Source organism: Lepisma saccharinum, chromosome 12 (genome assembly GCF_977018435.1).
Source record: "Lepisma saccharinum chromosome 12, izLepSacc3.1, whole genome shotgun sequence".
Taxonomy (NCBI): Eukaryota; Metazoa; Arthropoda; class Insecta; order Zygentoma; family Lepismatidae; genus Lepisma; species Lepisma saccharinum.
The window spans coordinates 39,563,450-39,576,992 of NC_139240.1; the positions used below are offsets into that span (position 1 = coordinate 39,563,450).

The 13,543-nt window shown below is 41.6% G+C and overlaps 1 protein-coding gene across 1 annotated transcript; it reads right to left on the bottom strand.

Moving 5' to 3' along the window:
* Positions 1-449: 449 nt before the first annotated feature.
* Positions 450-8,723, bottom strand: LOC145996307 (transient receptor potential channel pyrexia-like). Its single transcript, XM_083132740.1, has 4 exons — positions 8,688-8,723; positions 4,025-4,614; positions 3,220-3,869; positions 450-619 (listed from the first exon to the last, which is right to left on the bottom strand). The coding sequence occupies exons 1-4, from the start codon at positions 8,721-8,723 to the stop codon at positions 450-452; spliced, it is 1,446 nt and encodes a 481-aa protein (XP_082988866.1).
* Between the last annotated feature and the right edge of the window lie 4,820 nt (positions 8,724-13,543).

Genomic DNA, 13,543 nt, shown 5'->3' on the forward strand with positions numbered 1-13,543 from the left:
GGTTTAGTTGCTTCCTTTAATTTTTTTGCACAAGGATCATTCCATCAGTGATGGGGGTTGGAGTCCTGGAATAGATTTAACTAAGGCAACATTCTCTTCGAGCTCTCTTGTAAATGTGGCCTTGTTTGTCTTTCTGTGTGAACCATTAACATTTTCCAGAGCCCATCGTAATAAGCCCAGTGGGTCATAGATGGCCTCTTTCATGTTCAGTTACTAGCAATCTGTGACTAAAAGTCTGCTTTTTATATTTGGGTTGTCTTTGTGCAGACACTGGGGAAGGTCTTCACGTTCTCTTTGGCCATCTCATCATAAAATTTTACTGAAGGTGGATCTTCACCGAACAGCGTTCGCTTAAATGTCTTGTAAGCTTACTCTCTGACCTTAAGAGTTCCAGATGATCCATGGCCACATCTAGTGGAGTCATGCTGCCAGTGGACAGATTAACCAAGTTACGGAGACACGGGATTCAGCCAGCTGGGCTCCATGAGATCAATGAGGGACTTCACAGCTGCTTCGCCTTTCCTGATCCTTTGACTTTCTGGATCTTGATGAGACAATTTGAACCTGTCTTCACCTATCATGTAACTCAGCTGCTTGAGATACATGCTCTTGTACTCAGCTGGAAGGTAGTACTTGGTCACTGCACCTTCCTTCAAACTTAACCCCTATGTCTCTCCTGCTGTATAGGTATCTTTGTCCATACTATCTTCAATCGTTTGGTCAACTGGGATTCAGCCAAAAGTTTTTGGTGGAGCTGAGTTGAACTGAAAAGCCTCACATTAATTCATAGTGCACATCATCTGGGTGTGTAGTGGCTAGCTGACACATCTGCAGGCGCGTCGCCTGATAATGTTCGCATGAGCACATGAACACTCATGTATATGTCTTAAATTACCTACATATTAAATGCACACACACATACGTAGCTATATTTATTCGAAAAAAATACTATGTTAGATGTACGAGTATATACACACAATTTAATCTGACACGACTTCTTTCAAGTCTGATAACTTATACGCATAGATAGTTGGTAACACTGACTCCCATGGTGTTCCACGGAGGGCGTTGAACATAATTTCTGTACGTGTTGCATAGAGCTGACAGCTAAGGGGCTGTTGACCACTATACCCCGAAGATGTTAACTTCGCTGTGCGAACACTGAAGCAAGCTGCAGTACTTTTTACATTCGGCACCAGAGTGCAGGATATACAAGGCAAGTCTAGGGGGACTGGAAAAGGTCTGTGCTACATAGTTGCAAACTTAGTTTACATAGTCGCTAAACCTGGCGGATTTTAAGGGAGAGAGGAACAATTTCCGCTGCATCCTTCTTGTATTACTTCAAATATAGCGTAAATTTGGGGAAAAATTGTTGAAAATAAATTGAACTGTTATTCTCACTTTTGCAATTGAAGATGAAGTTGCAAGGAAGAGGAGTAAATCTCCATTCAGTACAAAAACATTATTGTGAACACTCGTATGCGAACCGCACATGACGCCACTGCACATCTCTGCACATTAGTATAGTAGTCAGCGTGCATAATCCGGTAGGTCACATACAAAGCACCATGGTATCATTGCTCGAATGGATGATAAATGTAGCACCCTATCTCCATCTCTAAATGCTCGGATCAGGGCTAGCAAGATCTCCCGTCATGTCTAAGTAGGACATTCGGAAGGATGATAGGCTCAGCTTCCCATTTACGAGAAACTGCACTCCTTATCTTCTCACCAGCACGCAATTCCTGAAACTGGATTAAAACTTTCCTTGTGTTCTGTCACTTGCTATACTTTTCTGTCAAAAGATTCACTCTGCATCACAAGTCCAGGAACCACATGGATATTGTAGAGCTGATTTCTCGACTCTTTATCAAGCGGTGGATCACTGGAACTGGACTGCTGTTTTCCAAGTATAGGCCAAATACATGTTAAATCTAAGAAGAATGTAAAAGCTACTCATGTGGAAAGGTTATCACATATTAATTTACTTATATTGGTGCAACAGATACTTAAGTACCATTGAAGTTTTGCCCACCTTGGGTGGTACCGATATCTGGGCTGCCCCATGGACTACATGTTCTAGAACAATGTTTACGTGGATGATCTTTAATGGGCATAAAAATAGATATTTGGAATAGGAAAAAAATGCGTTGGGGGCCACACATTTTCTCTAATTATGCTACAAACAAATGATTGTTACTAGTACAGATGTTGTACAAAGTAGAAGCTATTTGTTTAGAAGTTCCAAATTTAGTAATTTTGGTTTTGGTTTGTCGTTACCAAGAACTTCATCACTATCATTTTGCAATTATATGAATTCCAGTTTCTCTGTGTATTCATTTCTACAGTTGACAATCTTTTTAGTCCGTTTTAACTATCTATATCGAAATACCAGGTCCAAATACTAAATTTATTGAGTGTACTCCTTTGTGTGCCAAAATGTAATATATATTGTGATGTTGATATATTGTTGTAGTAGTGTTGTAGTGATATATTGTTGATATATTGTTACTTGTGTAATGTATCTAGTGAACAACGATTAGCACACTTCATGCTGAATCTGAAACACTTTTTTAAAAATTCTTTTTTGGTTATCCTGTTTATATCTTATATTTTAAAAGGAAGATATTCTGTGCAAGTAATACGATGTGCGAAATAAGTCATGTAATACCAGGTACACCATTTATTTGATGATTTAGTATACAATTTTAATTTTTGAATATGTACATTAATTAATATCTACGTGATCTTTTTACTTGATGTACTTTGCTCGTCGTAGAGCTTTTCTCAGAAATACGATGGCTTGAGAAAGTTTTGCCTCAATTTGCCTGCAGTCTTTTTTCCAGGAATGGAGGCTGACATTTGTGTTGTCTGCGCCAGATTTTCGCGAATGCAACTTTTCTTTTATACCGTCCAGTCGAGACCAAGGCTCTCAAGGAAAGGGTCAAGTTCCAGCGTCTTGTCTTTGGTTGCTTCCGAGTGGCGCTGGGTCGGGACACTTCCTTCATCAACTTGTTCGTCGCTTTCTTGGATAAGTTCGCTTTCTTGTGCATCCAGTTTCGCGCTGAAGACAGCATGCATTAGGTCCTCGTTCCATTCTGCAGGCAGCCGCCTGTCGCATGTTATTTACAACCACAGGATATGTCACTAGGTTAAGAGGAATGTTTATGCTCCACTCGATAACATGTCGAAGACGTAACGGGAAGCTCTGGATCCTACGGTGGGTGATCATAATTTGAAGATGCGACATGTAAACAGTCTGCTTGATGAGCATGCCCACTTTCACCATCAGTTTGATCGTCTTCGCGTCAATCACCGCAAAGTGTATCATCAGGTGCACGAGTGCCATGAAGGCAAGTATCATGTATATAATGAAGATTATCCGAGTGGAGAACCGGAGATAGTGCTCCTTGTTCATGAAGAGGATCAGGTACTCAAACTCGCCCATGGACATTACCACGCTCTTCAAATAGGAGTAATAGGGGTCGCTGAAGTCATACTCGTTCCTGAAGAGGAGGGCAAAACCAATGGCAAACGACACGGTGAGGATGATGTAGGTTGGGAACAGGATGGAGACTCTTCTGAGCATGGCGGTGATTACGAAGCCGAAGTACCCTTGACAGGGGAAGCGGCCTAAGAGAAGGAACATCTCGAGCCAGGCTAGGAAGATCGCGCAACCCGACATATGGGCTGCCCAACCCTTCGTGTCGTTTATGAAGTCCTGGTTGATGGCGGCGATGGACAGCACCGCGCAGGCTAGACACATCCAAGATTCAATTTGCCTCACGACGATGTTGAAGAAGACGGCGAGAAGCAAGATGAAGTACGCGATTATACAGATGCAGCCGAACACGACGATGACTTTACATCTGTACGCAAAGTTCTTCAGTGACTGATGCTTTTCCATCATTATCTCCCGCGTCCGGTCGTGGTGATCCTGTCGTATTTGAACTGGTAATGGAGGAACGTCGTAAAGCACAGTAGGTAGATTGTGTATATTAATAAGGATAATATAAATAAGTACCTGAGTCGCTTCCACTTGAGATGCACGAACGCACTCACCAGAGGATGCCCGAAGACGTTCATTTCCTCTTCTTCACCTCGGCATCTCAGAATGGACTGCAACACGGCCATCTGGTTATGCTGACCTGAAGGCGCAAGCACATCGAAATTCAGAGCGACGTACAAATTTCTGATGTCTTCACCTTCACGTCGATAACCCGGCTGCTTGCCTGCATCGAACACTTCCTTAAGATACCTGTTTGGATATGAATAGCACTCGTAAATCAGGTCAACGGTGTCCGTACCGTTGGCAGTTCTTAGAGAGAGATCACCGCCAGCGAGGATCAACATCTTCAGGGTGTTCCAGTTCAAATTCTCGGCGGCCGTGTGCAAGGGTGTCTTAGAGTTGTCGTCGGGCGTGTTGACTAAGTCCAGAAACTCGCGGTACTGCAGCAAGCGTCGCACCATGATCGGAAATTCCTGGCTTGCAGCTTCGTGCAGCAAGGTTCTTCCATACGGTCCCTTGGCTTTTGGATTCGCACCGGCATCGAGCAGAGAGATTGTGGTCCTCAGAGACCCATTCCTCAACCTTGGAGAAAGTCGCTTTGACGACTGGAAATGTTGACATTGGAACCATGTTCAATCAAGAAATCAACAATATCTGTATATCTGAAAAGAAAGAAATATACAGGGTACTTGAGAAGCAGTGCCGACTCGTGTTTTTTTTCGGAGTGTAGGAAGAAGTTATGGTAAACCGAGAAAGGTTTGAAAAATGCTTTCAATTACATTCACACGTATTGCTTATACTATCCATTGCATTTAGAATGTTAGCTGCAGACCCATGCTCAAGGTTTGTCAAGGGACACTTGCTCCTCACTTTGAACTATGAAATAGTTAAATGTGAACCTATAAAAACCGACGAAAATAACATTGACGATATTTCAGATTTTGCAAGAATTTCGATTTTCTTTCCCCTCCCTGACGTCTTGTGGAATGACGACAATAAAAGTGCTGCTTAAACTGGAATTATGGTAAATATTTTCGGATAACTGTAATTCTGCATCTACTTTCCCAGAGTTTGGAACTTGCGTTACTTATTTTTAACAGTTACGTAATAGTGTAAATTCCCCCCCCCAAATTGTTTAAAATGGTGCAACAAACGACATGGGTTCAACATAGTAGAACTTATATTTGAGAAAATTGTTTACCCCTAACTTTCTACCGATTTTCTACCATAAAATCTCCTTACGAACTAAATCGGGCAGGATGAGGAATAGATAAGAGGATGAATCGTGGCATGGTTGTAAAAAAAGCTTTCCGCTGGATCGGCATCCTCCCTGGTGAAGTAGAAATTAGATTTGGATATAATTGTATTTTTATTTCCTGAAAACATATTCGTTTGAATTCGATTTCACTCTCCCAAGGACTGGCGTTTGCAGATTATGCTAGATTTTTATGATTATGCCAAAAGCAAGATCAAACTGTACTTGGTTTAGTACCATTTTGCTGGGGTTATCATTGCTGATGAGGAAACTCTTGCTGGTTCCTCGGCCCTCGCCGATCTTCGCATACTTCTCCCCCTCCCTTCATTGCCCCTTCCACTTCTCACCCATCTGTCTGAAGGATGACCGCCGAAGTTCCTCAGCGAGCGGCAGCAAACCTTTGACCATCGTCTTTGGGCTGCTGCTGGAGCGAGCGAGAGCAGTCAACTCTTGACAGTAGCTAACCTAGCCAATTGTTTGTACATTTCGCTCATAATTTTATAATGCGCGTTAAACTCCTAAAAAGTAGAGAACTGGAAGCAAGTATAAATGAATTGTAGGAAGTTCCTCACTTCCTACATGGAGCAATCGCCTCTGGTGAGAAGCAATTTGTGACAATTACTTTTGTCACCAGTCTTTTTTGTACTTTATGTGAGTGTATTTTAGAATTTCGTAAATACTCTTTAACAACTTTCTGTAGCCAGTTGTGCTTTTTGGCTTTTCTTGGATTTTCGGTTCTAGACGGCGAGGGTAGGAAAACAATACCGATTTGTGGAATTTTTGACACTAAGGGTGACTTTTACTTGTCCAGCAATAGGAACAACGTCCAAGCTGCCGACCGAGGGGGAGTTCTGTCGCAACACGTGTGAGGACTGCTCTGTTTTTTTTCTTCACCCCCAAACCTCCCAAGTGGACAACGAGCCTGGAAGAAAGACCACCGTCCAGCATTTTTTCTAAGCTAACGAACTGCGAGGCGGTTGATTTTTGAAGTTTCAAGATTTCCTTAAATACCCCTGGACTCCAGAGGACCGACAGTATAGCGCCATATTCAGACCGAACACCATCTCCGCGTCACTTTGCGCGAGATACGGAACTTTGCTTTGTTTTAACTTTTCGACCGCGTCGTGTTAATTGCCGTGAGTGTGTGATCGCAGTGACAGTGCCAGGAATTGAGGCCGTGTTAATTACGTGTTTCACGTGCTCCAGCCGTGTTTTTCCCCTTTTTTGTAAGGAGGGACATTGAATCAATATGGGCGGCTGAAAACTAAGAGGGGCGGGACCTTCGGGTTTCCGATTACTGCTGCCATGAAGCCAAGAGAAGAAGCCACGACGCCTGCTTAAGTATACGACGCCTTAAGTCAAGAGAACCGCACCACGACGCTTGCATAACGGCGTCTGAGATGAAAGCCACGCCGCAGCGACAACTCGCATTGCCAACCCAGGTGGGAGACGACAGTACAACACTGAGACGGATGTTACGCCGAGAAAAGGAGAAGAGATAGAGAAAAGAGAGAGAGATGAAACGACGTCCGCCCTTAGACGACCCGACGCCCTGCGTATCCCCGAACGGCCATTGAAGCCATGATCGGATGCAACGCCCCGAGCAGACAGATGGAAGCGAGGTGCTTTTTCCGCCCATCTTCGTCGCCGCGATGGAAAAAGGGAAGAAAAAAGAATGTTACGTCTAAGTCGAAGAGACAGTTTTCGCCCGCCAGGAGGACAGACTGGCATAGCCACGAGTATCGTCTGGACGCCGCAACGAGGACCGTTGACATCAGCGAGGACCACGCCGCCATTGAGTCGGTATAGTATCCTCCAGTTATTTCTTTATGTGTGAGAGTGAACATTTGTCCACCTACGTCGCCACTGGTTCGTCATAACACAAAGCGAGATGAAATCGAACAATGTTGCCTGCAATTACTAATTATTTTGGCCAATCAAATCAAAAGTACTATAAATCTTCAAAAATTAAGAACCTATTTCGCTCACCCTTCGAAATTCTATAAATGTAAAAGACCTACTATTTGTTATTGTTTTTCCTATCCTCGCGCCGAGTATTTATATAATTAATTATTTGACTTTTACCGTGCTCTTTGATATATATAGGTATTAGAAAACTAGGTACTAATTAGTATAACCGACTTAATCATTTTTAATATATCCTAGTTTATATTACAGTCGTTTGTATTATCAGCACTCGTGTACTTGTAATCAAGTTAATTTCCTCTTGTCATTCATTTAGTGTATGCTTATTCTTTTGCATAGTAGTGCCTCAACAAGTGTAATGTCAATTATTATTTACTTTTGGTAACTATGACGCCTAGCTAATCGCGTCTCATATGTGACAGAGTGCTGGCCGCGCGTATTTACATTGAAAGCAAGCCTAAGGGGCTAATAGAAATCTCAAATATTCGAAGGTACACGGGAAATAAATCAAAGAGGCAGTTAGATATTTTATCATGTAATGGTATATTGTGTTCACCCCTGCAGCGTGTGTGTGTGAGTGCATGATGGAATGAGAGCGAGGGGATATGTATAAGTAATGTGTTATATTATCATTGTTGTGTTTATTTTTACCGAATACACGTATATATATTCGTTATCCTACAGGTGTTCTTGATTCATTTATTTATATATAGGTATAGATGTATATCCTCGTATGGTCGATATTTTTGGTTTTAGTCCTGAGTTTGAAGCTGTATAGCTTGTCTCCATTGACCAGAAGGGTTATAGTTTTCTATTATTACAATTATTATTATTATTATTGCTATAAATGAATAACAGCACCACTTTATGCACGACGTGGCTTACCGCCGGAGGTGTAAATAACCGACCCGGTGACACGAACCTGGAATTAAACCGTTAGCTGGTGGTAGGATTCGTGTTTCCTTAACCGAAGACGCGAACCAAGGACCGACGACCGTCCAATCGGGCGGCCGCGGAACCCTGAACCTACGGACCAGCGGTAGAGTTGTTTGGCACCTCTAACTGGGGACTTCGGTCTCCAGGACGAATGGTCAAACCCTTTACAAATTAGCCATATTTAAGCAATCTCAATGAAATTTTCTGTACATGTGCAATAGGATTACATATGTGCCAACTCAGAAATCCATGCATCCACCAGCTTCCTCCAACGAACGGGGTGTAATCCACGGTCTTCCTTCTGAACATCCCGAAGCCGTGCCTCCCATTGTTCCAAAGTGTGGGGATTGCTAAAGTACCTTGTGCACAATTAAAAAAAACAACGGAATAACAGACCATCAATTCGTACGCTTGGGGCAGCAACGTAAACATGGCTGTCAAGCATATTTTAGTTTAGAAGTAAGTAGCGGAACAGTTGGAGCTAGCACTTAGTACTTCTAGAAAGATGTTCTAGCAGAAAATCTAGATCTATCGGTAAACGGAGTTAAATGTGCTACTCACCGTTCCATTTCCGCTGCACTCTCCAGAGCTATCCATCCTGCACGAAGCAAGGCCGTTCCGTCTTTGATATTTGCTCCTTCATTCACCAACGGCCCCACGGAATCCAAGTGAATCTGTTCCGCCGCAATGTGCAAGGCCGTATCTCCAATAACTGGTTTGAGTAACAACTGCAAGCAGAGAAACACGTATTGACATTTTAGTTTGCAAGAGTTCAGTACAATATCGTATTCTTAGAAAAAAAAGATGTTTGAGTTTGTTGAAAGACATATGAGGTCAGAGAAAGATCATTTGAGAAGCAAGTTACGCCCTGAGAACAGACCTTAATGATTTGATCATCAATTTTTCTTTATTCAAAAGTTATAAAGTTTTGATTATGACAACCAAATATTGCAGTACATGTCCATTCAACATTACACGGAGACGAGTTCAAAAGTATGATTAAATCTTAATTGCGTTCACATTTCACATTGCGTTACACATACAGTTTTGCAAAAAATGTCTTAAGAGAGTGTATACCGCAATATAGCTAAACTAAGTTGTTTTTAAAATTGTAAAACCGTAATTAGAATTGAATTAGAATTGATCGAATTTCTACATGCGGTAGAGATTTTATCAATTAATCCTTACCAAAGTCTATTGTGTAGCCACACAAAGGGGAAAATGTACAGTGGAATACACACGTATTGCTCGGTAAATTGTTCGTAACTATTTTCAATGTTATTTTTACTTATGGTGGTGCAGGAGTTGTCAGCTGTTTGTGTATTGTTTGAATTCTGAAGCTCACTGCGTTAAACTAAACATTGTTGTGGTCAATTTGCTTGGTAATAGTTATGCTCGCTTGATTAATTGACTTGGTATATTTTATTGATGGTATTGGTTGATTGACTTTCTTTGCTTCGCATTTCTGCCACTTTTAGCTAATCGCGAAGATGAGGATGAGTGATGCTATGATGAAGTTGAAGGAACAATCACAAAGAACACTCAGACCGGGATTTGAGCCCTAAACACCTGACGTCGTTGCGCGCTATGCTAACCACTCCACCACGGAGGTCGGCTGGTTTATTTTTCTTCGCTTTTCTGGGTAATACTTATTCATCCCACTCTACTTATAGAGGATGTTCCCCAGGAAAACAAGGGGAGGATGTTTTACATCTAGAGGGAAAAGAAGAAATACTTGAGTGCCCACCCCGAATTACAAAATCGAAAGGCGAGTAAATAAGAAATTAAAGGACTCAATCGACAAAAGAGTACTTCCTGCTATGGTTTATTGAAACACTATACTTACGTGATTGTAGTAATTGTGAGCCTCATTTGTCTCATAAGGTCAGGATGTTCGAACACAAGTTCCTCCTCCAAGTCTTCAAACATTACTACTTCCAGGGATTCCTCTTCGTGCACTTCAGCGTTCATACTGGCGCCCGAAACCAGAAGGAGCTTCAAAGTACAAACGTTTTCGGCCGCAGCTGCTTGAAAGAGAGTCGTCCTGCCGATAATGTCTCTCGCGTTCACCTTTGCGCCGTGACGTAGCAAAACGTCCACTTCCAGCAATGAACCGAAGAATGCCGCAACGTGCAACGGGGTGACGCCATACGTCCCGCAGTGTGCGTTCACCAATGCTCCATTAGCTAGAAAATATTCCATTTCTTGCCTCTCACTCTTCCTGGTGGCTTTCATGAGATCTAGAGTGTGCTGAATTATAGGCACCTTCTCAAATCCATGGATCATACTGCATTCTGAGTGATTCGGCGATATCCTATCTTGCTTGTCGATTTCACAGACTACTGAATATATAGTGGTGGAATGATTCATTCCAAAATATTTCGGTTGAGCTGTTTGCTTCTTCTTGCCCATTGTTCGTTCTACTTGACGATGAAATCCACTGGGCAAATGGTCATCGACTTGTAAGACACTTCGTATTCGAGAGCCTGAAAGAAAATCAAACATTAGTAAAATAATGTAGGATCTCCTCAATACAAAAATAATTATTGTAGAACATACATATCAATAGGTTTATGCTTACAACAATTTACTCATTTTATCAGATATATACACACGTCTATGAAACTTTATGTTAATCAATCCATTATAAAAAATTGATATTGAATTTCGGTAAGATATTATAAATATATTACTCTTATCGATTATGCCTTTCAAAAATTTATTTTATCAAGATTCATTCTGATTATTCTTTATGTTCAATATTACACTGTACATATGATTTCCAATTATGTACAATACTTTCAAGTTTTTGTAACCATAAATCTTTCCTTTGAATATTTCGAAAGTTTAACATGTTCTATAGAATGATTGTCTACTAACTCCCCAGAGACCCAGTCCATCAATTTTAAAGTTGATCATACATGTTTGCAATGCAAACATATGGACCTATAAATAATTCGCAATATTTTTAATAATCTTATCCAACAATCTGCCTGAAGCATGATTCCTAAGAAATACTACGTCTCCTAAAAGTACTTCAGATCATTTTTTTCAAATCATTCAGCTTGTTCCTTAATTTGAAGCTTCGTAGATTAGCCACCAATATCTTAGAATCCCATGTGACGTCAGACAAGTTAATCCCTGAACTCTTCAAAAGTCATATATAAAAATGACAAATGTTGAGTAAACTTTGTCTTTCTGATGTATGAGGTACTATCACTTGAGAGCAAACTTCAAGCACTAGATAACCACGAGAGTTATCAAACTAAAAACATTATAATCATTTAGAGTACTAGATATACTACCAATTACAGACCAACCTCAAAAGCATTGGATAACCACGAGAGTTATCAAACAAATTATAAAATATTTCAATTTTGGCATAATTTAAATTATATCCACCAATTTTGCAGCAGTTTGTCCACTAACACATAAATATACTCGGCACTTACCTTCAGAGATGGAAATTCAACTTTCTTGTGCGAAAAACACTAAAGCTGAATTGTCTCCTAGCATTTGATTATCATCTAACATACAGGGGATGGACAAAAATATGGAAACACCTGGTATAAAACAGGTAGCCATTTCAAACACGATTTGCGTCTGAATGGTAGGTGGCGCTGTGGTCACTGGCACTTCCTGCGAAGTATACACCCTGGCCAACCTGACAAATGGGTCAGTTACAGTTCAGCCACCGGTCCGTGCAGGTTATCGTGAATCATGTCTGAGCTGACAGAGTTTCAAAGAGGGCAAATTGTGGGTGTGCGTATGGTGGGAGCTTCCGTGACGAAAGTAGCGTAAATGTTTGGTGTATCAAGAGGCACAGTCTCAAAGATCATGACTGCCTACGAGACTTCCGGAAAAACCGCATCAGCGAAGCACCAGCGTGGATGCAAGTGTGTGTTGTGTGACAGAGACAGACGCACATTGGGTAGGATTGTGACCAAGCTCCAAAAGTCACTGCTGAGCTGAATACAGTGCTTACAAACCCTGTTAGCGTCAAATCAGTCAGAAGAGAACTCCACAAGCAGGGTATTCATGGCAGATCTGAGATTCCCAAACCACTCGTGACTGTTGACCATGCTGCTAGACTTATACAGTGGTGCAACGCCATACAAAATGGACAAGGGAGCAGTGGAAGACTGTTATCTTGTCGGATGAGTCATCCTTTACATTGTTTCCAACTGCTGGCCGAGTGTACGTGTGGAGAACGCCAGCACAAGCGTACGATACAGACTGTCTGTTACCGAGAGTGAAGCATGGCTGTGGTTCAGTGATGATTTATGTAGCCATTTCCTGGTATTCTGCCGGACCCATCATGACCCTGCATGGACATGTCACTGCCAGGGACTACGTAACCATTTTGAGTGTCCAGCTGCATCCCATGGTGCAAACTTTGTTCCCAGATTGTGATGCCTTGTTTCAAGATGACAGAGCCCCTGTTCATACAGCTCACATCGTCCAGGACTGATTTGATGAGCACGAAGATGAAGTGTCATATCTGCCATGGCCTACACAATTTCCAGACCTCAATATTATTGAGCCCCTGTGGTCGGTTTTGGAGACCAAGGTGCGAGCCCGCTACCCACCACCATCGTCTCTACCACAACTTGCAGCTGCTTTGGAGGAAGAATGGTACAACATCCCTTTGACAAACATACTCGACCTGTATTTGTCCATTCCACGTCGACTGCAGGCCGTTCTGCGTGCCAAAGGTGGTCTTACTCGATATTAATAAAGGTAATGTGCATTTCTGCAGGTGTTTCCATATTTTTGTCCATCCCCTGTAGGTCGGTTTATTGTTGTCTGATCCAAGGACGTATGATTAACTTCAAAAGCATTGCCGGATAAACTATAGTCGGGAGTATTCAATTCTACAGGACTCACGTTGCCTTCTATTGGGTGGGTATCGTTTCATTTCCCTGAAGATTACTTTTATTAGCTGAGGATTTATTCCTCCATTGCTTTTTGTGATGGTAATTCTGTGATATGTCAGTATCACTCTTACGAATTCTGGAAGAATCAACTGCAGAGGTTTCCTTTCCTGATGCAGCAACAGAGACAGCTCTTAAAACACCTCTTCCATTTTCCGTTTTTGACACCGAACCTAAGTATTTCTTAATTGATGCTTCTTTCAGTGATTCAAAGCTTTCAATAGCACTAATGGCTTCATTGAATGAAGCAATCTTCATCATATCAAAATGTTCCCTTAACTTAAATGGTAACAGTGTAGACAACTATGCCACCAAATGAGATTCTTCTGCAGATGGTTGAATAGATTTCAATTTCTTAAAAGTTTTAGAGAAGAATTGCAACACAGTTTCATTATCATTTTTGCTTTGTGGCGTGTTAAGAATTTTAGTTACGCAGGCACTTCGCCATCTTGAATTCTCATAGTGAGATACAAGGTTTTTTCG